This window comes from Halichoerus grypus, chromosome 14 (assembly GCF_964656455.1).
Source record: "Halichoerus grypus chromosome 14, mHalGry1.hap1.1, whole genome shotgun sequence".
NCBI classification, from domain to species: Eukaryota; Metazoa; Chordata; class Mammalia; order Carnivora; family Phocidae; genus Halichoerus; species Halichoerus grypus.
In genome coordinates, this window is record NC_135725.1 from 93061724 (window position 1) to 93088021 (window position 26298).

General features: G+C 60.0%; 1 protein-coding gene across 2 annotated transcripts; it reads left to right on the forward strand.

Moving 5' to 3' along the window:
• Positions 1–1493: 1493 nt before the first annotated feature.
• On the forward strand, positions 1494–25890 carry TRAF2 (TNF receptor associated factor 2). 2 transcript variants are annotated; one of them, XM_036073189.2, is made up of 11 exons: positions 1494–1556; positions 9713–9922; positions 10543–10621; positions 10871–10969; positions 15879–16040; positions 17027–17101; positions 18855–18929; positions 20901–21248; positions 21721–21898; positions 23235–23383; positions 23972–25890. In XM_036073189.2, exons 2-11 carry the CDS (start codon positions 9735–9737, stop codon positions 24188–24190), a joined length of 1572 nt encoding a protein of 523 aa, XP_035929082.1. In that variant the 5' UTR covers positions 1494–1556; positions 9713–9734; the 3' UTR covers positions 24191–25890. The 2 variants fall into 2 exon arrangements, with proteins under 2 accessions (XP_035929082.1, XP_035929084.1); XM_036073191.2 differs by lacking the exon at positions 1494–1556 and adding an exon at positions 1978–2462.
• Positions 25891–26298: the final 408 nt, after the last annotated feature.

The following is a 26298-nucleotide window of genomic DNA, read 5'->3' on the forward strand; positions in this document are numbered from 1 at the left end:
ACTCCAGACCAAGTAACGCTTATGCACGATGCCAGCATTTCTGGACCACACGTGGAGCACTTAAATCATGTCACTTCAAAGCCTGCCTCTTGGGGCGCCTGGGTGACTCAGTCGGTTAAGCGTCTGCCTTCGGCTCGGGTCATGATCCCGGGGTCCTGGGATCGAGTCCCGCATCGGGCTCCCTGCTCAGCGGGGAGCCTGCTTCTCCCTCTGCCTGCCGCTCCCCCTGCTTGTGCTCTCTCTCAAATAAATAAATAAATAAATCTTAAAAAAAAAAAAAAACAAAGCCTGCCTCTTTTTCGGGTTTTTGTTTTAAAGAATTTATTTATTTATTTGACAGAGAGAAAGAGAGCACACGCAGGTGGAGTGGTAGGCAGAGGGAGAGGGAGAAGCAGACTCCCCACCAAGCAGAGAGGCAGGGAGCCCCATGCGGGGCTCGATCCCAGGACCCCGGGAGCACGGCCCGAGCCGAACGCAGTGGCTCCAGCACTGAGCCCCCCAGACGCCCCTGTTCGTGGGTTTGTCCCACCCCACAACCGTTCCCGTTGCTAGATGACCCCCTCGGAGTGGGCTGCCGGATGGTGCTGGGTGACGGGGTAAAGAATCCCACCTCTCTGAGTCTTCATTTCTTTTTTTCCGAAATACAGTGAGCACTTGCCACCTGTGAACACTAGCATGAGACGAGACAAGATGCTCTTTGTCAGATACTTAGCGGAACCCGTGTTCAGTGAGAAATAGTCTCCTTTGGTAGGTGGAGAAACAGACTGGCCTCGGGTCACACACAGGAAGAGATGGGGTCAGCGCTCAGCGCTTTCTCTGCCGAGACCACCGCCTTGTTTCTAGATGTTTGCGCGTGCCACATTTTCATGTGTCTGGAGGCCCTAAGTTGTGCGTTTTTAGCTTTGTTTGGTGGAAAAATTCACCCAACAAATAACCCACCATTTAAACCATGTACAATTCAGTGGCACTGGTACATTCATAATGTTGGGCAACCATCGCCACGTCTAGTTCTAGAACATTTCACTACCCCGACAGGGGACCTGCTATCCTTCCTGCTCTTTAAGTGAGCAGGGTTTTTTTGTACTTCTCAGAATTGTAACCCAAACTGGGGCCCTGCTCTGAGCCGGGCTCCGGGGAGGGGAAGGCGCTGCCGCGGTGCCCATGGCCCAGGCTCCCAGGAGTGAGGCGCACAGAAGGGCTTCCCGCAGGAAGCTCGCTCCCCGCCGCGACACCACCCCAGCGGCCCGCGCGGCGCGGACTCCGCATTGACCCAGCAGGGGCTCAACTTAAGTAGCCACGTCGCGGCGGCTCCGACCAATCGGCGCCCGCTGCGGCCTCCGGCGCGCTCCTGATAGGGTCTGGCGTCAGTCCGTCGGGAGGGCGGGCCGAAGCGGGGGGGGGGGCGGGGAGAGATATGGCCAATCGGCGCCCGCTACGGCTCGCTGGGCGTTTCCGGTAGGCCCCCGCGCCAGTCAGTCAGGCGGGCTCGGGGGGCGGGTCCGCAGCGGCGGCGGCGGCTGGGCGGGCGCGCAGTTCCGGGCGCGCGGCGACCGTTGGTGAGTGGAGCTGCGGGGGTCGGGGGTCGGGGGTCGGTTGGGGGCGCTGGCGGAGGTGGGGGCGGCGGCGGGGGCCGGGGCCGGGGCGGCGGGCGCGCGTGGCGCCGGGGAGTCGGGGCCCGCAGACAGGGTCGCCGCCCCGCGGGCCTGAGGGGATTTCTCGGAGTTGGGCCGCCCGGAAACCGAAAGTCGGAGCGGGGCCGGCGCAGGAAAGTTCGCGAACGCCCGCGGGCGTCCACGGCGGCTCCGGCCGGGGAGGGTCCCGCCCGGGTCAGCGCGCCGCACGTTCTCGCGGTCCGGCGCAGCTGCCGGGAAGCCGCTGGCCGGCCTGTGCGCCCCGAGTCCGGCGCCCGGAGCCCAGCCCGCAGCGGGGCTGCGGACCTGTTGGGGGCCGGCTCGCCCCTCTCTGCCCGCCGCCTGCTGCTGCGCCGGGACGCTCTCTGGGTCAGTGCGTTGCGCTTGACCCTTGAACGTCCTGGGGGTTGGGCGCCGAGCCCTGCGGAGGGACAGGCAGCCCGCAGCCCTTGCTGCTTTCCGGAGAGTGCTTCGCGGACAGTCGAGTGTCCGGCCGCGGCCGCGCTCCCCGCTGTGCGGTTCTGGCTGTCGTTCACCTGCCGCAGCAGCGAGCGCCACCGGTGACTTGGACTCCGCACCGACCGAACTGACGGCCCGCGGGAGCGGCGAGAGTCCGTTGGCCCGTGTTTCGTACGCCGTGTGTTGTGTGTCCTACTCATACCCTAAGTCAGCTGGAGGAAGGAAAACGGCATCAGGAAGGTCGTGAGGGACGGAAGGTGCCTTCACAGCACTGAGCTGTTAACGTGTGCGTGTCCGAGCCAAGCGCGTGTGGTCGAAGCGTCCCCTGTACCGTTGCGGAGCCTGTCCCAGCCCCGTGGCCTCGCGACGCCTGTGAGTGCAGCCGGGTGTCCTGTGTGTCTGCGGGGCTGGGTGAGAGTCCCCAGGTGGCTGGTGAGGACGTGGAGGTGGCCTTGGGCACCGGGGTGCAGACTGCAGTGGGGCGACTCAGAACTGCCCGTTGAGGGGTCCGTGGCAGTGGAGCGCCCAGGACAGCGGTGTGCGGGAGAGCAGACGCCCTGCCTGGAGCCTGGCGGTGTGGGAGGGCCGTGGTGTCTGTCCACTCAGTGGCGGGGTTTAGGTGGAAGTCTCGACCAGCCTCACGTCGTTGCCAGTATGATTTACACGCCACGGTACTCACTAATGCTTGAATCTGAAACAGAACGCTAAGAGTTGCTTAGCTTCAAGCCTTTTGCAAGCCACAGAGGCCCTCAGTGCTTCTAGTGGTGGCTTTTCCACACACCTGGGCGGCCCCTCTCCCTGGGTGCCCGGGTCTCAGAATAAAGCCCAGCCCCCAAAGCCGTAGCTCCCAAAGGCATGCACTGGGACGTTGGGCACATTGGGCCTCTGTGCAGGTCCTTTTTTTTTGTAATATTTATTTGAGAGAGAGAGAGGGCACTTGAGCAGGGGTGGAGTGGGGCAGAGGGAGGGAGAATCTCCAGCAGGGGACACGGAGCCTGACACAGGGCTCGATGGATCCCGAGATGATGACCTGAGCCAAAACCAAGAGTCAGACAGCTAACCGACCGCCCCGGGCGCCCCTGTGCCGGTCCTTCCAGTGCTCTGCGGTGTCGCAGACCTCCGCGTCCTGTGGCCGCAGTGTGCTGTGTGGTCCCAGCCCGTTACCTGCCTCAGTGTCCTCGGCACCGCGCCTAGTGCAGGGCAGGAGCCTGTAAAGACGTGCAGCGGCTGTGTGTGCCCCTCGCTGCTGCACGCCTTGCTGGCTCCCTTGGGGGCTCCAAGGGCAGGGGGCTTTCAGCTGGGCCTTCTCTCTCTATTGAGTGGTTTTTAAACTTCCCTGGGGAAATAAATGTAAACGTCGTTTCTTTGGGGACCTAAAGGAGTAGGTTGCCGCAGTGGTTATAATTTGGGGACTAGAGCACAGGACTTACAGTGGTCACTTGTTTCGGGAGAAAGCATTGTCTCTGGGAAGATGAAGGCCTTTTCACTTTGTGTTTGGAGAATCAGATCTGGGTCCCTCTCTGGCAGTGGGAAATGCCAGCCTGCCCACCCTCCCACCAGCATGGTCAGCTCACTGGCGTGTGGATGTCCACGGCAGGACATCATGAACGTGTGGAGAGGCAAAGGCAAGAAGGTCCAGAGAAGAAAATCCAGAAAAAATTACCCCCAGACTGCACACGTGATGCCAGGAATGGGGTGCACATCTTCATTGTGTTCTGGAGGCCAGGCCTGTGCTTGCTGTGCCATTCTCCATGCGCTGGGCCTGCTCCTTCATGGGGATGGGTGAGGGCCCCTCTCTAAGGGGCCTGGCCCTTGCGTCCACAGGGAAGACATGTCACTGTCCCACCACAGTCTCCCACCCCTGCACAGAGGGTCTGAGCCTCGGAGGAGGGTGCAAGAGGCAGACTCCGGAAGCTGTCCAGGGTCTGAGCAGGAACGGGCTTGAGGCCACTTTCCTGGCAGGGCCCCGGGGGCAAGTGGAGCAGGTGGTCTTGTGACCCGGTTGTGGTTTAGGAAGGTGAGTACTCAGCAGGGATGGGGCTAGGAGGTAGAATAGGGGGGTACCTCAGAAGGGACGGCTTGTACAGGTTCCAGAATCGGGGTGCCCCATCTGAAATGGTGTGGAGGAAAGGCTAGATTAATGGGTGTGTAGGAGTCCATGGAGGAGCCTGGGAAGCCAGGGGCGGCAAGCGCCCCATGCACAGGCCTGGGTCCTTCCTCCTGCCCTCCCAGTCCCTACCTCCTGGTGCTTAGCTTATTATCCAGAGGAGACAGGCCCGCACAGTACACTTTCATGACCGTTGAGAGGGAAGGCCTTGTTGAGAAGCCATGACCCCTTGGACAGGCAGGGTGGCGGGCAGAACCACTGGGAAGCCTTGGGATGTGAGGGTAGAGTAACTGAGTCCCAGCCAAAGGCCCCTGTGGCTGCCGGGAGGGCCCCGAGAGGCTGTGGCTGTGTACCAGGTCGCGGTGGACGGCGGCCAGGGCCCAGCAGTCGCAGTGCGGTCAGATTCCGGGTGTTTGTGGAGGGCGGGGCTGTTCAAGGTGAGTGGATGAGCGAGAGTGGTCTCTGAGAGTGTGGCTGGAGCAGCCGATGGGCTGAGCCGATGGGCTTCCAGCTCTCGGGGCAGGGGGAAGTGCGGGCACTGACAGAGGTCAGGGAGAGGGGCGGGGGGGCAGGGCGGTCACTTGGGTCAGGCGGAAGAAGGGACACAGTGGCTGCATCATGACTGACGGATCACCCTGTCCCTGTTGAGAGCCCCAGTTTTGAATCATAGACACTCAGTATCAGCGTGTAGATCGTGTGAGGACATGTGAGCCAGCACTTCGGACTAGAGACGCTCCCCCAGAGTATCTGCTCCCGATGGAAACAGTTGTTGGGCGTGAAGTTGGTACCAGGCTACTATTTGGCATTATGCTGAGCTTGGAAAAAGATGAACTTAAGTACAAAATTACAATTTTAAAGTGGATTTCTAGTCCTGTGGGGGGGGGGAGGTTGTCTTGTGCTCCCAGCTGCATGTTGATTGGCCTTCTCGAATATTGCTTCAGTGGGCTTGTTAGGCAGGTGTGTTGGAACTGGGTGGAACCAGGTAAAATCGGGCATGGCATCCCAGTATTGGACAAAACAGAACTGGCTGTCAGTGAGGACATGAATTTGGGAAGTTGAGTCCCTGGCGTTTGGGGTATCACAGGCTGAGGGTTGAACCCCTGTGCCTGCTGGCGGCTTGGTGACGCCCACCCCGGCAGCCAGGTGCTCCCATGCCTCATTTGATGTTAGTTTGGGGACTTACACCACTACCCCATCTCATGCCCCAGGCTGGGGACGGTGATGCCAGCTGCCCTGTGGCCTCCAGCTCAGCCAGTGGTTCCTCGCAGGGACGCCCCTTTCCCTGGGTCCTCGTGCTCCGCACTGACGCAGGACCTGGGCTTGTCAAGGGGCTGGCTGCCCCCACTCTAACCCTAACCCTTCCATGTCAGAACCTGGTTTTCAGGTTGCTCTGCCATTTTTAATGTTATGAGACAGGGTTATTTTGGATAAACATGCATGGGTGTACCATAATTAGGGATTTAAAGGCCTTTTTTGACTCTTTGGGAATAGAAATTCCATCTTTTTTTTTTTTTTTTTTGAAGTTGAGGCATACATCCAGCAAAATGTGCAAATCGTAAGAATACAGCTAGATGCACTTTTGTCTACGTATACGGTCATTTCCAGCACCCCAAAAGGCCCCCTCCTGCCTCTTGCAAGCATTGACCCCCTGAATGGAAAATGGCTGTGTTTCTCTACTCACGGTACTTCTGACACCAAATATGTGGTTCCTGGGACCCCCTCCTTGGGTTCAATGATTTCTAGAGTGTCTCACAGAATTCAGGCAAACACCAATTCCATGAAACAGCCCGATGGCAGAGATGCACAGGGCAAGGTGTGGGACAGGGACGCGGAGCTTCCATGCCCTCCAGCACACCCCCCTCTCGGCACTGTGGAGCTCTCTGAGCCTCATTCTTCAGGAGGTTATGGGGGCTCCGTCATGAAAGCGTGGTTGATTAAATTATTGGTCATTGGTGATTAGGTCAATCTCCAGTCCCACCCCCCTCCCTGGCTGTGGGGGGCAGATGTGGAAGGGGCTTATGAAAAACAGGCTCCCCTGTCCCCGTGGCTCGGGAAGTCCCAGGGGTTTTAGGAGCTTTGTGCCAGGAACAGGGAAGAAGAGCGAGTCTCCAGTGTGTCACAGCCCCATGCCGCCAAAGGGGATTGCTTCCCAGCTTCTATTATCACAGGCTAGTTTTGTCTGTCCTCAAACTTCAGATAACTGGAACCATTCTGGACATACTGTTTTCTGTCTGGTAGAAATGCCCTCTTAACAAAACACAAATCTCTTGGTTGTACGAAGTTCATGCATTCGTGTCTGAAGCTTGATTTTGGGGAATGAATATAAAATCCAGGACAGGCTGAATGGGAATGCTTGCTCACACGTTCCCACGAATCATTGCAAATGTTTATAACCAACTTACCCTCGAGAGGATCTGGAAGCTTGACAGGACCAGTAGGGCGTTTTGGTTCTCGGTTGGGGTGCTCAGAACTCCTGACTCCTGTTCTCCTACCTGCGGTAGCGGGCTGGCCCACCCGTGTCCTTGGCGTCTGGTGCTGCTGCTGCGCCGGTCATCCAGGGAGGCCCCCAGGCCCCGTGTAGTTTCAGACGGGTGGACGTGTGCAGACCACCTAGAGGTTCAGAAGTTCAGGGCCAGAGACAGGGAAGTCTTCTCCTAGGCTTGGGGCAAGCACCACAACCCAGCAGCAGGACTTAGTGTTGATGGCCTTCAAAGTGTTACTTTTTGGTTTTTTTTAACTTTTTAAATTTATTTGACAGACAGAGAGCACAAGCAGGGGGAGCGGCAGGCAGAGGGAGAGGGAGAAGCAGGCTCTCCACTGAGTAGAGAGCCCGACGTGGGACTTGATCCCAGGACCCTGGGCTCATGACCTGAGCTGAAGGCAGACGCTTAACGACTGAGCCGCCCAGGTGTCCCTCAAAGTGTTACATTTTGGCACAACACTTTTGAGTCTTTATGATGTCTTTTCATTACGGTTCTCAAAAGGTCAAATGTGTATGAATGAGATTTGAACAACACGTTTAAGGACGTAAGCTGGGAACTCGAAAGCACAGCATGGGCAGCGGTGGGACGTGGGCCGGTGCGTGGTGTGGGTGGGTTCCTTGGGCTCTCCAGGGCCTTCCCCACATTCAGAACAGAAATACAGACCCCCACCATCCGGCTCTCAGGTAGTTGTGACCGCTGAGTAGGTTGTGTTGGTGAGGTCATCGAGGCCTGGCTGTGTGTTGTGGCCTTTCACCTTTTTCATCCCTCAGAAACAGAGACCATTTGTGTGGTTCTTTTATATCTAAGGGGAGTACATGTTGATGGATTAGTAAAATGAGTTCAGTCTGCCACAGGAGTGATCAGTTGGCCAAAAAACTGGGCCTGGCTTCAAGTAGATGGAACATCGATGCCACAGAATAAAGCCTTGTCTCACAGATGCTGAGGGAAGCTGTTCGGTGAGGTTTTAAAATGAGAAAAGCATTCCCGTAACCCTTGTATCCTGTCATGATGGTGTTTGTTTCTTACTTTACTTTATTTCTTTGTCCGTATAAAACATTACTAAATTTAACGTCCTTTATATGTGATGCTGTTTTTCACTTAATGAATTGAGCATAAGATGGAGATCTAAAGAGTGTGCCTTTTTTTTCTAGTATTATTTAAAGGTAAAAGTCTTTGTCTGATGTAGTTTATAGAACAGTGATTTTCAAATCATTGATGGTTCGTGAAATCAGTTTAGTAGCATGACCAGAAAAAAGACAGAATGTGCAGAATGCCTGAGAGTAAGCAGACTGTCATGGGTCCTTTGTTCTAGTCAGTACTTGTGTGTAGCACGAACATGGCCTTGAAAAATGTGGGCTGAGGGTGTCCTCCCTCCTCGGTTGCCCTGGCCAGCACTGTTAGTGCATCCTGAGCTCTCCAACTTTTGGGTTAGCTTTTCCACCAAAGGCTTTATTAAGTGGCACTTTGTAGTGCTTACATATCTGTGTCATGAGGGCTCAAAAGAATGAAATCCCCCAGTTGTCAGAGGGACAGATGGATGGTCCAGGGGCCCAGACACGCCCACACGTGCTGACAGTGTGTGGACCAGCGAGTGGGACTCGCGCCGTCCTGCTGAGTGGCCGTGAGCATGACCCTCCGTCTGTCCGGTGGTTGGAGGAGTAATTGCAGGTTATAGGAATATAACCTGTGTGCTCTGTCACGCCAGCCCAAGCAGGGCCTCACAGATTACGAATCCAGAGCCTTGATTTTTTTTTTTTAAATTATTTATTTATTTATTTATTTTTTAAAGATTTTATTTATTTATTTGAGACACAGAGATACAGAGAGAGAGAGAGAAAGCATGAGCAGGGAGAGAGGCAGAGGGAGAGGGAGAAGCAGGCTCCTTGCTGAGCCAGGAGCCCGATGTGGGGCTCGATCCCAGGACCCTGGGATCATGACCTGAGCCAAAGGCAGACGCTTAACCATCTGAGCCACCCAGGCGCCCCTCAGAGCCTTGATTGAAGGTGGCTTTGCCCAGTAGATAGGAAACAGGGACACGCTGTCTGTCGCTGCTTTCTGTGGTGTCCGACCAGCTCAGGACACGGAAGAGCGCCTTACGGACATAGGAAAGAGGCACATCATTTCAGAATGTCCTGGTTTGGAAGTTGGTGTGCTCCCCATGCACATCCAGGAGAAGACCCAGGGACGTGTTTCCAGGGGCATTTGGGGAAGGAAGCTCTTTGGAGCGTTTGCAAAGGGGCCGGGGTGGCTCTGAGGTAATAGTGCTTCCTGTTCAGGGGCTGTTGGGTGCTTGTCCTTTTTTAAGGGTTAGCAGGTACGGTTGCTTTTGAGATGCTGGACATGGAACAGTGTGTTCCATTCGAGGTCTCAGAACGCTGTGGAAGCCTCTCCCCCATCCAGCTGTGCGTCCTGGTTGCCTTGCCTCCGGGGCCTTGCCAAGGCCTGGAGGATAGCAGAGGGCGGCTCTCAAGTGAGAGGGACCCTGGTGACGGTGGCCGGGGAGCAGAGCAGTGGTGCCAAGCGGGCTACGTGCCTCCTCTCAGGGGTGACATTGGAGAGGCCGATGTGTAGGGTGGCCACCTCCTGGCTACTGCCTCAGACCGAGCACAGCTGGTCAGAATTTCCTGCCGGGCTGATTTGTAGGAAGCTCGGGCTAGACAGGAAGGCACAAGGATCAAGGACTGCGGTTGGCCATGTTGGTGGGAAGGTGGCATCCCCCGATGCCAGCACACGCTCTGTCCGTGGGAGGCTGGGTGACCTTGAGAACAGCCGGCTGGTCTAGAGGCTTTGGGAGGGTGTGCTGCTGCAAGCCCTGGCTAAGCCTTGGCTTCCATGCGTGTAGTGGGAACTTGGATTAGATGGTCTCCAAGCTCTCCAGAGCGCTAAAATCTTGCTTCTCAGATTCTTGACCACCATTAGCTTGACAACCCAGACGCCTCACCGCCGGGCAAGGGCTGTTTTCCCTGGAGGAGGACCCTGGAGTTGAGGCACCTCTTAGGACTCTCCAGGACGTGCTCTGTGTTCTTCCTTAGGCCGTGGCGGTTTGCGGCTCTCATGGCTGCAGCCAGCGTGACCCCTCCCGGCTCCCTAGACTTGTTGCAGCCTGGCTTCTCGAAGACCCTCCTGGGGACCAAGCCGGAGGACAAGTACCTGTGCTCGGCCTGCAGGAACGTCCTGCGCAGGCCTTTCCAGGCACAGTGTGGCCACCGCTACTGCTCCTACTGTCTGACCAGCATCCTGAGGTACTGCGCGGGTGGCAGGCAGTGGGCTCGCCTCGGGGCTGTGCTGTCCAGGGAGGCGGCTCCAGGCACGCACGCGTCCGCAGGGCTGTGCTCCAGGTGGTGCTCCCTGATGGCAGAGGTCCGCTGCAAACGAGAGCGTGAAGTTAGTAACGGGAGAGGATGGGTTGCACGTGGACTTGGACGCGGGGGCTGAAATAAACACAGTACAGTCCGTTCCCGGCTGCTCCTAGTTTGTCACGTGGGCACAAGACCGTTTGCGTTGGATGTGCTACTCCAGATGATGAACACGTCCCCAAGAGCCCGCAGCCTCTAGTCTGAGGGCGGGGCCCTGTGGCACGTGGAGGGCCGGGGTGGGCGCAGGGAGCCAGCAGCTCCTTCCTGGGGACCTGGCCCCGAGTGGTGGGCCATCAGAGAGCACCTCTGTTCACAGTGGAAGGGATCGTCATGATTAGAGGGTTTGGATCATATCCCTCATTTTAAAGGTTTTCACCGTGGTACGTCGATGCGTGCCCCCGAGTGATGCGGTGTCAGCCCGGAAGGCGCAGAACTCGGGTGGAGAGTTGCACACAGCGTTCTTTGCAGCGGGTTTGATGGTGGGCCTTTCCCCCTTTCCTCACCAGCTCCGGGCCTCAGAACTGCGCTGCCTGCGTTCACGAGGGCATATATGAAGAAGGCATTTCCATTTTGGAAAGTGGTTCGGTAAGTGAAAAGTCTTCAAGCAAAAAATGCCACAGTGAACGGAAAATGTTTCTTTTGACAACACCGATGGCCGTGTGGAGCTTGAGCACCAGGACGCGCCCCCCGCCACGGTCCTGCCGAGAGCTCGGAGCGCTGGGAGAGAGCGTCTTGGTCCTGGGCCTCAGGCTGGAAGACTTGCAGCACTGGTGGCCGGGCAGGGTGGCGGGCAGCTGGGAGGAGGCGGCCTAACCCTAGGAATGCTTTCCTCAGGCTTTCCCAGACAACGCTGCTCGCAGGGAGGTGGAGAGCCTGCCGGCCGTCTGTCCCAGCGACGGTTGCACCTGGAAGGGGACTCTTAAAGAGTATGAGGTAGGGGCCCCCTGCGCTGGCACGGCCTCCCGAGCCTGAACCCCACCCCCAAAATGATCACACGGAGTCTCCACGAGCCCGCCAGGGAGCGCCTAGCTGCTCCCCATAGGTGCACGCAGACTTAGGGGGATCGGGCCTCAGAAGGGGGAGTTACCTCGCTGGGCCCAGTTCCCTGCTCGGCGGAGTGCCGTGGCGGGGGGCAGACCCCGTGCTCGCTCTGAGGGCGCCGCTGCAGCATCCCCGGAATGTGCAGGAAGGAGCTTCTTTGCTCGGTGGGATCTTTCCGTGTGTTTTCAGACAAGGGCTTTCTCATTTTGAATTGTACAGACATTGGAAATTGCGGAAGTAAGCTGCACGTTTGGTCTGTGGTCATAGAAAGTCACCTGGCCAGGGGCACCTGGGTGGCTCAGTTGGTTAAGCGACTGCCTTCGGCTCAGGTCATGATCCTGGAGTCCCAGGATCGAGTCCCGCATCGGGCTCCCTGCTCAGCAGGGGGTCTGCTTCTCTCTCTGACCCTCCTCCCTCTCATGCCCTCTCTCTCTCTCTCAATAAATAAATAAAAATCTTTAAATAATAAAAAAAAAAAAGAAAGAAAGTCACCTGGCCAGTGACAGGGCAGGGGCTGGTGTGCCCATGTTGCCGAGGCCTGTGTCAGCCTCGGGGGGGGGGCTTCTGCATGATTGGCAGCTAGAGGCCAGGCCTACAGCGGGCGGCCTCCATAGCTCACGCATTTGGCCATCCCCTCTTCTTGACTAGCACACCTCGGACGGTTATGGCACACAAACGTCCTGGTAGCCAGGTGTCCACCAGCAGATGAAAAGACAAACCAGATGTGGTCTGTCCACACCACGGAATAGTATTCAGCCATAAAAAGGAAGGAAGGAAGTCCTGACATGTGGGTGGACTTTGAGGCCACTGTGTTCAGTGAAGTGAGCCCGTCCTCGAGGACACGTCCTCTGGGAGTGTACTCCTGTGAGGGCCAGCGAGGCAGGAAGGGGCAGGGTGGCTGCCCGGGCGGGAGGGTGGGAGTGGTGCAGAGTAGCAGGTTGGCCTCTCACAGTGGACAGCCCTGTTAGTGAGGCTGGAGGGGCTGTTGGTATGGAACCCTGGCTCTCCTAAGCTCAGGCACGCTCCTGCCCAACCCCGGGATAGCCCCTGCCATGAGGTAGGCGCTGGGCACTGAGTCGTGATAGTGGCGGAGGGCCCGTCGGGGCTGGGAGTGGGACCTGAGCTCCTAGCAGCCTTCTGCCTTCCTGCTCCCAGCCTGTGTGCCGAACTTCTCTCGTTCTCTTGACCAACCAGACTTCTGGTCTTCAGGCCTAAGCTGTGTTTCCAGAGGAGCAGCTTGGCCGTGTCTAGGGAGGAGCCTCTGGTGGGGTAGGCTAGGAGAGGCACTTCCTTTCCAGTGGGCACCTGAGGCCTAGAAGCGAAGCACCTTTGGGCTCCCCACGCCCTTTCTGATGCCTTCCTAGGAGGGAGACCCAGAGGCCCCTGGGCTGCAGACGTGCGGGTGGGAGGTTCTGCTCTGCGGCTGTCACAGCCGTTACTGCCTGGGGCTGTCCAGAGAGTAGGCCTTGGGTTTGGGGTCTCTCCTGGGAGGGTGGAGAGCCCCAGCAGGCTCTGGGGGTTGGGTGGGTGTAGGAGACCATGTGGGGCACGGGGAGCTGTGCTCCCTTCTGCAGGGACCCAGAGACCCCCCTGGGGACAGGCGGAATAACCCCCACCTTCCACTTGGGGAGGCTGGTTTCTGCTGCCCCCAGGCCCGTGGTGCGGGCAGGCGGTGGCTGCATGGGCCTCCAGCTGAGGGCCAGGGACCACAGCCAGCCTGTGGGCTTGGCCACGGCCCTGCAGGCATGCAGGCTGGAAAGTCCCTGGCTGGCCCGGAGAGCCCCGGAAAGTCCCTGAGAGGGTGGGTTTGGTCATGTGGGAGGGCGGGCGCTGCTCTGGGCCACTAGGCCTGGCCGTTTGGTAAAACCTACCCTGGCTGTGAACGTCACAGGCTTGGGCGAGATCGAGGCCTCCGAGCACGCCCACCACCCACTGCGGGCCAGCACGGCTGCCCTCTGTGGTGCTCGAGCTCCTGCTGGCATTGTGAAATGCTGTGCTGTGGCTGAGCTGTTTGGAAAGTCCTGGCTAGCCTTTGAATGTGATTTTCCTTTGCGACACTGTCTAGTATTTTCTAAGAATGCAATGACTTAAAACTCCAGGTCAGGTCAAAGACATTTGTGGAGCGCCTGCCAAGTGCTGAAGGTGCCCCAGGGCACGGCCCCGAGCTGCTGCTCTGGGACCGGGCCTAGAGCCTGTGGCTGGCGGCAGAGGAGGGGCCGACTGGCGGGGGGGCGGGGGGGGGGAAGGCTCTCCAGAGAAGGGCCCGGAGGGGAGACCTAGGTCCCCGGAGGCCGCAGTTGAAAGGCAAGGCCGAGCCAGGCATGCTCGGTCACCCCACACGTCCCAGTGAGTTCAGAGTCAGCACAGCTCTGTGCACGGGGACACTTGGTTTGAATTCTGGTTGAATAAATACTGATTTCTCCAAAGTGTGTGCTTCTCTTGGAGCTGACGCGAGCGTGGTCCCTCTGAGCCCGTGAGGAGGTGCTGTGTGTCTGCTCAGAGGCGGCCCTGGGGTGACAGGCGTGCGGGTCTCCGATGTCAGACATGCTGCTGGGGGGGCGGGCAGAGCGCTGTGCACCCCTGCCCGCTCTGTGCTGCTTTGGGCGCCCCCACGTCGCTCCTGCGAGTGTTTTATTGTGCGTTAAACAACAGTCTTAATTAAACCCAGCACCTGAACTATAGGTGCTGGATCTTTTCCACTTTGTGAGCTGTGATCATTTCTGAGAGCCCTCCTTGGTTCACCGTGACTGTTCATCACGTACTCGGTGTGGCCCAGGCGCGGCCTACCGTGGGGTCGTGGTCAGCTGTGCGGTCCCTCTGCCACAGCCCCTGGGGGTTCCGGGCCGTGGGGGGCCAGGCCGTGTCGGCAGGGAGCCCAGCAGGCTGCAGTGACAGTGTGGGGGTGCTCCTCTGCTGGGCCACGGCGTCCGGGGCGTCGTGCGGCGACAGCCTGCCTGGTGTGCGTCCTTCCGACGGCGGACCTCGCGTGGCAGCCTGTGGGGTGCTCTGCGGGGCTGCCGTGGGGTCACCGGGGAGGCTTGCTGGGAGTGTGGCATTTGGTCTGGGGTGTGAGCCCGTGGGAGGTCGGAGGGCAGGGGTGCCTGCTCTGGGAGCTCGTGGCGTGGGGTCCCGTGAGGAGGTGTGGGCCCCACCGGCCGGGACTCCGCGGTCTGCACGCGGGAAGATGGCGCGAAGGGCGCCGCACGTGCGCTGCGTCTCTGGAGCTCACCCGTTGCTTCTGCTCCCTCTGAAGTGCTGGGCTTTGGCGCCAACAGCCAAGCCTGTGGCACGGGATGGAGACACGGCCAGCGTGTTCCCCGCTCGGGAACAGCACGTCTGAGGCCCTCCTGCTCCTCTCAAGTGTGCCACGACCAGGCTCTCCGGGGGAGCCCTGAAGACCCGGTCCCTCAGGAGGGCATCGCGGCCCGGCTGCCCCCGCCCGGACCTCTGTGGAGGTGCTGAGCCCACGCTGGAGGGCCTCCTCCTGCTCTGGGCCAGTCCAGAACTTCTCTCACAGTGACCGCCCCCTCCTTCTGCAGCAGGCTCCACGTCGTCCCCAGTGTGCCCTAGCGTGTCCTGCCTAAAACTTAACATGGTGCCGAGTGAGGTCAGCCCGGCACAGAAGGACCAATCCCGTGTGTGAGTGGAAACTCCCAGGAGGCCGGAGGAGTTGGCCCCACAGATGCGGGGGTGGGAGGTGGGGGGGAACAGGGTTTAACAGGACAGAGTGCAGTGTGGGAAGATGACCGTGTTCTGGGGACGGACGGGGGGGATGGTGCACAGCAGTGTGAACGCACGGACACCCTTAAAAGTAGTGAAAATGGTAAAGTTTGTCGTGTATGTTTTGCCACAATAAAAAACACTTAACAGCAGACAAACCTTGAGCTCCCTGTCCTCCACCCTGCGCCCCTTTGCAGTTCCCCTTCCTGGCAAACTTGCCACGGGCCTGCAGGCTGTGTTGGGCTGTGGGCTCCGGGTCCTTCCTGCCGCCATTCCCCATCTTTTCTGCCACCACCTTCCCCTCGTTTGCCGCCGAGCCCCCTCCCACAGCGTCCTCCTCACGCTCAGGAAAGCCACCAGCCGGGGTTCGGCTGGGTTCCCGCTCCCACCCGCATGTGGTTCTGTGGCTCCAGAAGGGGCAGTGCATGCCCGCCCTCCTCCCTGCACCTTCGTCCTCGGTGCTGTTAGCTGGAGGGCCCTGGGCTGGGCCCTGCCTCCCTAGGTCACCACACCCTCCCCGGCCACGCCACCGGTGTGGGCTGTCAGCGAGGGTGTTGGCACGAGTAGGTGGGCCCCCAGTCTGGCTGCTGTGGCCTGTCCTCCCAGCACACAGACTCTCGTCACCCCTGGGCCTTTTGTCCACTTAGAAGCGGCCCTGCTCTAGGCCCTCCGCCTGGGGCCTGGGCTCTGTCGCCCCTTGGAGTGCCCTCCCTCTGCTCTTGCCTCTCCGTACCCCACGCTGTCCCTGCCCTCTACGGCCCCCTCACTGTCTGGACAGTGGTCCTCTTGTCCCTGAATGTCACTCTGGAGCATCCCCAGGGAGGGATGTTTTGGGGTGTCACGTGGGTGGGGTGCAACCAGCTCGACTTGAGCCCTACCCGTCCCTGACCCGGAGCACAGGTATTGCAGTGAATGAGATTCTTGGCACGTGGAGCGGCACCCCTCGCCTGGCTCTCTGGGGTTGGTGCAGGGTCCCAGTGGCCCTCAGCGGGGCGGCCATCTCTGCGCACGCGGACCCAGGGGTGGCAGCCTGCAGGCTCCCCTGTGCGCTCTGTCGACACTTTGCTCCCTTTGTTGCCAGAGCTGCCATGAAGGACACTGCCCGTTCATGCTGACCGAGTGCCCAGCGTGCAAAGGCCTGGTTCGCCTGGGGGAGAAGGAGCGCCACTCGGAGCACGAGTGCCCGGAGAGAAGCCTCAGCTGTAGGCACTGCCGGGCGCCCTGCTGCTGGGCGGACATGAAGGTGAGGGCGCCCGGCAGTGCCCGGCCTGGCCCTGTGGGCTGTCACCGCAGCACGGAGCTGACGGCTGCCGTCGCGGCTGGTTTGGTGTTTTCGCTGCATGCCGCCGGCCCTTTCCTCGCAGCCACTTGGGTAGAAGGTTCTGGGTGGGGAACTGCGTTGGGTATGAAGGCAAAGCTGAGTTGTTACTTAGAAGAACGCACACACAGCAGCGGTACAAGGCCCATGCCACTGTCACTCGCACGTGTCCGTGTCGGCACTCACCGGGCTGCTCCAGGCTCCGCACGCTTAGTGCGTGGGTCCCAGGCTTTGTGTCGTTCTCTCTGAAAATCCTTGAGACCGTTTCTGAGCATGTTTGTTTCTAGAGAGCCGTATGTGTTACTGTTACTTCTGAGGCGACTCCCTGCTGTCCCTGACTCACTTGCTGCACGTTTGTTGACGTCTGTGAGCATCTGTCCCCACGCTGCCTCTCGATGATGTGTCTACGGGGTCTCTGTATATTTAATGGTGCTCCGTGGGTGTCTTTCTTTTCCTTTGCCGCTATTTATTAAAGAAGCTGGGCTGCACGGTTGGCCGATTGCGTCCCCAAGGAGCCCATCCTGCATTCCTCAGTCCCCTCGTCTGTGAGCCGTTCGGTGCAGAGGCCTGCTGAGGGCCAGGGTGCATCGGGGCGCCAGGGCTGTCGCCCGGAGGCGTTCCATCCCCTTGCAGGGCCGTGGTCAGTGCCGCCAGCCTTGCTCCTCGGGGCCAGAGTGGCCCGGTTTCAGTTAGGGTGACCCGCAGCAGTGTTCTCCCCGAGTCACCGCGGCTGGCTCGTCCTTCTCGCGTTGCCCTGGAGCTGCCAGATGAAGAGGCGGTTCTCTGATGCCTCTGAGCGCCTGCAGGACCCACCCCATTGGAGGTCTCAGGGGAACCACTGCCCCAGAACGAGGCCATGAGACGGCACGGGTGGCCTCGCACACACCCCGGCCCCTGACCGTGTCTTTCAGGCACACCACGAGGTCTGCCCCAAGTTCCCCTTGACTTGCGATGGCTGCGGCAAGAAGAAGATCTCACGGGAGAAAGTAAGTTGTTTGCTGGCGCCTGCGGGGACAGGCGGGTGGGGGCGGTGGTGGGGAGGAGCTCATGCCCGTGGTGCGGGGCTCCGACCTGGCGCCCGAAGGAGAAGCGACGGCTTGTGGCGAGAGGGTTGGGTCACCTGTGCGTCGCTTTTTTGTGACACTCCGGGAGGTGGAAATGACCCAGCCTGAAGTCACACACGCCTGAGACCCTGGCCCAGAGCCTGCCCACGCACTGCCTTTCATCCAGAACACTTTGGTGGTGGCAGTGGGACTCTGTGCTCCTTTTTTTTTTTTTAATTTTGTTTGGGAGAGAGTGTGAGCCCACGAGCAGATGGGGTGAGGGACAGAGGGAGAGGGACAAGCAGACTGCACGCTGAGCGGGGAGCCCGAGGTGGGGCTCGATCTCACGACCCTGAGATCATGACCTGAGCTGAAACCAAGAGTCATCGAGACCCCAGGCGCCCTCACGTTCCATTTTAAGAGAAACTGCGTCGTGGGTCGTAGTGGTAGTTGTGGTTACGATTTCTGCCTGGCGTCCGGGTTTGTAGCTCCTCTTGCTGCAGGGCATCGTGGTACTTGCTCATCTCAGCCTGGGGGCTTGTAGGTGCTGTCCCCGCCAGACGCAGCCCCACCGCTGCCCACGCCAGTCCTTGATCGTGTGCTGGCGGCCTGTCTCTGGCTCCTTCTGCTCTTGCGGAACGTGCAGTCGGGCTGCTGCATCTGGCGGTCCTGGGAGGCAGTCTCTCGGTGGTAAGCTGGCTGCCATTCGTCTCTCTGCTTTCGAGTCTCTGAAAATTGCCCTTCCGGAGCAAATTGTCTTGTAGTTTTGTAAAACAGTTGTGTGGGTCCAGGGTGAAAACCAGGGACAGTGTGCTGACAGGTCAGAGTGCTGGTCCCTGCCCCACCAGCAGACACCCTTGGGGGCTTGCCATGTGATGACTGAGAAAGACTGTCCCAGGAGGTTCAGTTTGCGTCTCAAATCATGAATCCATTGGGGCTTTTTGCTTAGGGCTCACCTGTGTTTCTCTTATTGGGGACCGGGGACCACTGGGGACTCCTGCCCATTTCTTGCGGTGGGGAGAGAATCTTAGTCCTTCTTTTCTCTGTTTTTGGAACTCTAAGTGTTGGGTAGCTTGCGTCACAGTCCCTTGTCCTTTTACTTAATGTTTTGTCTGTGTTTCCATTTGGCGTTAGTAGCTCTGATTGTCGTTCCAGGGCCCTGGTGCATGGAGGCAGAGGGACCTCTCTCAAGTGGTCCCGTGGCTGCCCCTTGCCCTCGCCCACTTCGGACAGCAATCCACCTTTGTCTGCCGGCAGGAGGGGCTGCTGGGTCAGCGCCCAGCGCATGTGTAGTTTCTCTCTTTCTGGGTTCTGCGTCTGTTCTGTGGGGCTCTGTGTGGTCGTGCGCCAGCACCACTCTGGGCCAGTGGTGGGTGTCCGACCCCCGGTCAGGCCGGCCCCTCCTTGCTCCCAAGGCCCTGGGGCCTCAGACACCACGTGTCTTATGAGCTGTGGCAGAGGCCCGAGCACGGGACAGGGTGTCTGCAGGTGCTCTGAGACACTGGCCCACAGCGTGGGGCCCTCAGCCTGCACCCACCTCCCTTTGTTGACAGCTGCGTGCGTGTGCGTGTGTGCACGTGTGCACGTGCGCCCCTTTGGCTCTGGAACGGGCTTGTCAGGTTTTGTCAGCGTGAGACTAAAGCGTGCACAGGTGGGGAAGAGAAAGTAAAGGCACTTAGAGCGTCTGTCCTTCTAGTTCCAGGACCACGTCAGGGCGTGCGGCAAGTGCCGAGTCCCGTGCAGGTTCCACGTCGTCGGCTGCCCCGAGATGGTGAGTCCCACTGGCCATGGGTCCGCTGGGGCTGGTCCTCATGGGAGCTCCCTGTTTCCTGAGAGGGGGCCCCACAGAAGCGTGCCGTGCACCCTCTTCCTGAATGCAGTCCTTGCTCGGCCTCCAGCCTGGCCTCCTGGTTTCCCTCCCCCTTCCCCTGCTGCTTCCTCGGCCCGCAGGTGTCCCTGCCTCAGTCCGGGCTCTGCTCCGCCCACTCGTCCTCCTGGTGCTCTCATGGGGCCCCCTCTGACCACCTCTCTCCGCTGAAAGTGCCCAGTGCCTTGTACCTCCCTGATACCTAGTGGGCGTCTCAGGCCTCAGCTGCACACCGGGCCCCCCCTCTACCCAGTCCTCCCACCTGCCCGAAATGAGCACCTCATGTTGCCCGGCTGTTCCAGCCAAAGCGCAGCAGTCACTGTGGGCCCTCCCCTCGTCTCCGGTACCGTGTCCCGTCCACGCGGAGATCCATGCTGCTGCAGACGGGGCCGGACCCCACCTGCCTCCCCTGCCTCCATGGCCTGTGTGGCCCTGGCTGCCCTGACCTCGTCTCGGGGCTGGTCACTGGCCCGGCTGTCCTTGCGCACGCTGACCTGTTCCCACCTCGGGACCTTGACCTGTGGGCTTCTGTACAGCTCGTCCAGGCCTCTGTCCATGTGGCCTCTACCCTTCTTTCCCCGACTCTGTTCTGTGCCCCGGGGGGTGGGAGTGTGCACCCCCCTGGCTCTCTGAGCCCTGGGGCACGGCTGGCGCCCCGCCGCTTGCAAACACCCTGGCAGCACTTCGATGGCGGTAATCCCGGCGGTGCTGTCACCTGGGGCCTTGACACCTGGTCTCAGGTGCCGTCCACAGGGATGGCTCCTTCCACCTTTGCGCCTCTGTGTTTGGGGACGCGGTGCTGGTGCCGTCACACACAGGCCCGGGTCCCCGGCCGGGGCGCTGCTGGAGTGTGGGCTCAGGGTGCGGCAGCCGCGGCCTTTCAGCGGTCAGTGTCCGACGCGTCCCGAGGGTGGTTCCACCTGAGGCCTGACGTTGACTCTGACCTCAGGCCCCCAGCCCCATGTTACGCGCACACTGCCCCCACGCCCACCCCCTGGACTGGCAGGGGGCCTCGTCCCAGCACCGCTGGGGAGCTGCTCTCTGGGCACCGTGCCTCGTGGGGTTCGTTTGTTTCTTTCTGTTTTTGATATTTTGAGACTAACATTTTTATTTCTATTTTTTAAATTATTTATTTATTTGAGAGAGAGAGAGAGAGAACAGAGTGCAGGCATGGGTCAGTGGCGAGGGGCAGAGGAAGAGACTCTCAAGCAGACTCCAAGTTGAGCGCAGAGCCCGACGCAGGACTGGATCTCATGACCCTAAGATCTTGACCTGAGCTGAAACCAAGAGTCAGACCTTAACCACCTGAGCCACCCAGACACCCCTGAGAGTGTGTAACATTTTAAAATTTGGGGGCACCTGGGTGGCTCAGTTGGTTAAGCGTCTGCCTTCGGCTCAGGTCATGATCCCAGGGTCCTGGGATTGCGTTCCGCATCGGGCTCCCTGTTCTGCAGGGAGCTTGCTTCTCCCTCTCCCTCTGCCTCTGTGCTCTCCATCCCTCCCTCCCTCCCTCTCTCCGTGTCTCTCTTTCAAACAAATAAATAAAATCTTAAAAAAACTTATTTTTATTTGTTGTGAAGTTTTAGAAGAAACTTGGCTACAAAGTCAGAATTGTATGATAAAGAATATTTGAAGAAGGTTAGCTTTACTGGTCTCCCCCACCCTCCTTGGGCAACTTTTAAATGTTCTTCCCTGTCATTTCAAATACAACCAGAGAAGTCACTAGGAAGGCTTGTATGTTTGGAAGATACTGATTCCAGGTAGTGACGGGACATGCCGGCAAGTGAATGACAGGGAGGTGTCACAGCCCTGACCCGCCTTGCAGCAGGTCCGCAGGGCCCTGGGTCAGGCTGAGCCCCCATCTCCTGTCTGCAGGTGGAGAGTGAGAAGCAGCAGCAGCATGAGGCCCATTGGCTCCGAGAGCACTTGGCCATGCTGCTGGGCGGCCTCCTGGAGGCCAAGCACCTCTCAGGAGCAGGTGGCCACTTCCTGGGCCAGAGCGAGGTGGGGGGCTGGGACGCCAGCACGCTGCACCCCGAGCTGGAGCTCTCCAAGGCCGCGGAGCTGCGGCAGCGGTGTGAGGCCCTGGAGAGGAAGACAGCCACCTTTGAGAACATCGTCTGCGTCCTGAACCGGGAGGTGGAGAGGGTGGCCATGACCGCCGAGGCCTGCGGCCGGCAGCACCGGCTGGACCAGGACAGGATCGAGGCCCTGAGTAACAAGGTCTGGGCCTGGGGCACACAGGTCCCAGGGCATCACGGGGCCTCAGAGCTGGGATTTTAAGGACGGCACCTTGATTTCTAGCACAGAGCCCCTTTCTGAGCCCTGCTCACTGACTGCCTGATGTGGGGGTCCTAGTGGTCGTTTTCTCTGGCCTGTGGGGGGACGGGCCTCGCGATTGAGGTGGGCTCTGTGAGTGTATGGCCTGCACGGAGCTCTTGAACCCGGGCCATAGGTGGGGTTGGGAGTCTTGTGGGGATGGAGCCTACTCGAGACCTGCGGAGCCCAGGGAAGCCTCGGGGGCACTGGAAGATGCCGTCCTGCCCGAACCTGGTGGGAAGTTGGGCGTGGGGGCACTTTGATGAGCACCTGCGAAATGCAAGGTGGCTCAGAAGCGCGCTGGGTGGAGGCTCACGGCCCCTCCCAGCGGCACCCAGGAGGCGCGCGCCCTCACGGGGCTCCCTGTGCCCCGCAGGTGCAGCAGCTGGAGAGGAGCATCGGTCTGAAGGACCTGGCGATGGCCGAGCTGGAGCAGAAGGTCCACGAGATGCAGGCGACCACCTTCGACGGCGTGTTCGTCTGGAAGATCTCCGACTTCGCCAGGAAGCGTCAGGAAGCCGTGGCCGGCCGCACGCCCGCCATCTTCTCCCCAGGTGCTGTTTGGGATTTGCCCTCGGAGCTGCGGTTGTCTGACATGCCCGTGCCCCCCAGGCTGGAGCCCCTGTCAGTACCAGCGGCTGCCACGCCTCCCCGATGGGGCTGGGTCTTCAGGGACGGAACCGCGAGCGGGGACTCGGAGTAGAGTCCTATGCAATGCCTTGGCCGCGGTCGCTCTGCAGCCCTTCCTGGGGGGGGCCCTAGCTGCGCGGCCGCCTCGCCCCTGCCCGGGCCTCCCCCTGGTGGAGAGTGCCGCATGTGCCCTTGGTGAGGCTGCTGCCATGGTGCATCCAGGGCGCGGGCTGAGAGGGTGTAGGTCCCTCTCCTGCTGCAGGTTACGGGGCAGGAAGGGAAGTGAGGCCCGTAGGCAGAGCTGCTGTGTGATCCTGCCGTGTCTCCTGGGGCAGTCGTGGACGGAGCCCACGCTCCGGCTTCCTGGGTGGGGAGCAGCCGTCTGTTCGGGGCACCGTCCTCTCTGCACTGGACTCAAGCAGGTGCCTCCTTGCTAGTATATTCTCCTAGGAGTGGGGGCATCCCTGCTGATGGGAACTTCTTCTGAGTTTAGCTCTGACAAAACCTGACTGAGAAGGGGGTGCGGGCCGGGGCTCAGGCGTGCGCCCCAGCTGGAGCCCCCCCGCTGGAGCAGGGCCGTGTCAGGGAGCTGAGGGACGGTGGTTCCTGGGGGCTCGAGCAGGAAGGCAGGGAGGTCTGCCCCTAGGGATGGCCTGGCTCTCATCGGGTCTCTCTGCACCCTGCTGGGTGTCGGCAGAGTGTCACCTCTAGCTTGTCCTGGGTCGTCACCCACTGTTGCCCCCTCCAGGCCGGGCTCAGGTCTGACCACAGCCCTTTGCCCAGAGCCCGAGCCACCGCCGAGCTTCATGGCTGGTTCGCGTGTGGCCACTTCGGGCTTGCATTCAGGGTTCTTTTTTTTTTTTTTTTTTTTTTTAAGATTTTTATTTATTTATTTATTTGACAGAGAGAGAGATAGCGAGAGAGGGAACACAAGCAGGGGGAGTGGGAGAGGGAGAAGCAGGCCTCCCGCGGAGCAGGGAGCCCGACGCGGGGCTCGATCCCAGGACCCTGGGATCATGACCTGAGCCGAAGGCAGACGCTTAACGACTGAGCCACCCAGGCGCCCCGCATTCAGGGTTCTTAGGAGGGCTTTCCGTGATGAATTATTTTTCCTTCGGGGCACTTGTCTTCACTAGGAACTAAGTCTGCATGCTTGGAGAAAAAGTATGTGCCCCCAAACCTGGGTGTTCTCTCTGTGTTTGTGTTTCTTGGGGGAGCCCTCGGCGTGGGTTCACCGGCGCCCCCCCCCTCCCCCCGCAGCCTTCTACACGAGCAGGTACGGCTACAAGATGTGTCTGCGCATCTACCTGAACGGAGATGGCACCGGGCGCGGGACACACCTGTCTCTCTTCTTTGTGGTGATGAAGGGCCCCAACGACGCCCTCCTGCGGTGGCCCTTCAACCAAAAGGTGCGTGAGGCTGTCCCAGCGGCTGTCCCGGGGGCCCCGTGGGGCGGGGAGCTTGTCAGGACGGGCCCTTGGGCTGCCGATGGGTCTGTCCCTGCAGTGGAGCTCGGGCACCGCCCAGTCGGCTCCCTGGCCTCCCGGCCCCTCGGGCCAGCGGTTAAAGATGCCGCCTCGGGGTCCGTTCCCAGGGAAGGGGTGAGGCTGGGGAGCCTGCGCCTGCAGGTGTTACGGGACACTGAGAACCGGAACCTGCCCCTGGCGGAGGGCTTGAAGGTGCCAGCGCCATCGTCCTTTCCCTCCACCACGCTGGGCCGGCTCTGGGCTTCTGGTGGAGGTGGCAGCACAGGGTCCTGTTCCCTCGGGAGGGCAGTGGGGGCTCTGCGAGCTCTTTGGCACAAGAACCTCCGTCACGTGAACGTGAGCAAGCGAGGCACCAACCAGTGCAGCTCCGTAGTGTTAACTGCAGCCTCAGACCCCAGGGGCTGATGGACGGAAAGTGCCGGAATGGGCACCGATCACCCGGACAGGGAGCTGGAGCTGGGCGGGGCCGTGACTCAGAGTGTTGTCCCTCCCCGGCCGCTCTCCCTCCAGGTGACCTTAATGCTGCTTGACCAGAACAACCGGGAACACGTGATTGATGCCTTTAGACCCGACGTGACCTCATCCTCTTTCCAGAGGCCAGTCAGTGACATGAACATCGCCAGCGGCTGCCCCCTCTTCTGCCCCGTCTCCAAGATGGAGGCCAAGAATTCCTACGTGCGCGATGATGCCCTCTTCATCAAGGCCATTGTGGACCTGACGGGGCTCTAGCCGCCTCCCACCAGGGTCGGGGGTCGGGGGTCAGGAATAGCTGGGCCTGACGGCTTGGTGAGGAGCCACCACCCTGGGCCTGAGCCTCGCGGAGGGTGGGCACCTGCTGCGTTCATGTCCCGCTGGGAAGGGGCCGCCTCCTGGGAGAGGCCGCTCAGCCCAGGCCACGTGGGGTGGGCTGCAGGCCTGTCGGTACCTGCCGGCGGGCCGTCTGTGCGGGCGCTCGGGGCAAGGTGAGCAGAGGGGCAGGGTGAGCTGGTACCTTGGCCCGCCCTCTGGCCTGGACAGGAGGGACGTTCTCAGGCCTGGCCACTACTCTGAGGAGAGGCCCTGCTGTGCAGGCCCGGCCAGGCCATGGGCAGGGAGGGCGCTCTGTGTCCTCCGGACATCCTGCCGGCTGCCCCTGTGGTGAGTGTGGGGTGCACGGTGGGCCCTGCTGCGAGATGGGGTGGGTTAGCTGCCCCGTTGGGCTGTGGAGAAGTCGTTATTAAACTGTTAAATCTTGGGGAGAGTAGTGTCCATTTGCCTCTGGCCTTGGTGGCGGTGACCCTCATGGGGCCTCCTGGCTCTCTGCCCTCCCGTGGCCCCCTCCCCACAAGTCACCAGGTCCCCGAGCAGTTACGGGGGTTCCCTGACGCTGCAGGCTCGCTCCTGCTATTCTTTTTTCTGGAATGTTTTTCGCCAGCTAGCTCTTCCTCCCTCAGGCCTCCCCAGGGGCTGCCTCGAGAGCAGGTCCACGTGTGTCCCTGCTGTTCCCCGCAGGGACCTCTGGTGCTGGGAGGGCGGCCAGTAGATCCTTCTGCATTTGCCTGCCCTGAACCGGGACTTGTCCAGGCGCCAGGCATTTCCTCCCACCGGTGGCCGGTAGTTCTGGCGCCCTGACCACAGGCCTGAACCTCTGTGAGACCTGGGTCGGGGCCTCAGCCCTGGGCGGTGCGGGACTGGGGCAGACTCGGGGGTCCTGGCCAGTGGCCGTCTGCACCGCGCTGCTGGTGGCCCCTCGTTTGTTCTCAGAACTGCCTGGTTCCAGAGGGCCAGGCGGGGGGCTGCCCAGGCGTCTTTGTAGAGAACCCGCGACACGTTTGACTTCCCCTGACACCGTGACTCACTTCTCTGTGTCGAGAGTTGATGTGATAGAAAAGCACTGAGAAGAAAGAAACGAGCCCTAGGACATGTGCTGTTGTGCTAAGAGAAACGCAGCAGAAAAGTGAAGCCCTTCCGGGCCCTTCCCTGCCAGCTCTCCGGAGCGCCATCCTCATGAGTTGCTTCTTTCCTGTGTTTCCACAAACGAGACCACAGCGTCCTCTCCAGCGGGAAACCTCGCGCTGAGCTGGTGCCAAATTGACTGCACCCGCTGGTCAGCCCTGCCTCCGAGCTGCAGGGCACAGACTGCCCGCGTCAGGCTCCTGACCTGGGAGCACAGGGGCTGGTGGGCTGCGGAGTCCAGAGACTCGCCTGCCGCCCTTGTCCACCTGTCTCCTGGGTTGTGGGTCTTGTTTTCCTACTGTTGGCAAGACTGGTCCTTGATTGTGTCTTTGAACTGTGTTAGCGTACGGGAACCTAAAACATAAATATGATGAGTTGGGTAATATTTTCCTGTGGATTGTGCCGTTGACCACTTATTCAGGAAGTCCTAAGTCTCCCCAGGAAAATACTTTTGTGTTTTTTTCTGATGGTTTTAAAGCTTTATTTTCAACACATTGGGTTTTTACTTTTGGAATTTGTATATGATGCGTGTGTGTATGTGTGTGTGTGTGTGCATTTTGTTTTCCATTAGGTCAGTCGGGGTAAACCAAGTACATTAGTGAATTTACTTCCTTTTCCTGCAAACAGAGCAGTAAAAGAGGATTAGAAAGGTTTTTGCCCACGGGGACAGAGGGGGGGGGGAGGCAAGGGCAGAAAGATGTGAACCCATTTTAGAAGGGGGAAGGTGGGTTGGGGGGTGGCCGGCGAGCTGAGGAGGGCCCTGGCGAGGCTGCCTGCCAGTCCTCCCTTGCTCTCCAGGGCAGCTTCATCCCCGCCGGCCTGCAGGGGGCCGGGGGTCTGGGTCCAGAGAACTTGCTGGAGAAGTCCTGCGGTGTAGAGGAGGACGGTCAGGCTCCAGAAGA

Bases quoted from the DNA above. Each gene is read 5' to 3' on its own strand.
- TRAF2 (XM_036073189.2), top strand. From the start codon at position 9,735: ATGGCTGCAGCCAGCGTGACCCCTCCCGGCTCCCTAGACTTGTTGCAG. The intron at 16,041-17,026 runs GTGAGGGCGCCC...CGTGTCTTTCAG, and splicing joins GCTGCTGGGCGGACATGAAG to GCACACCACGAGGTCTGCCC. The intron at 18,930-20,900 runs GTGAGTCCCACT...TCCTGTCTGCAG, and splicing joins TCGTCGGCTGCCCCGAGATG to GTGGAGAGTGAGAAGCAGCA.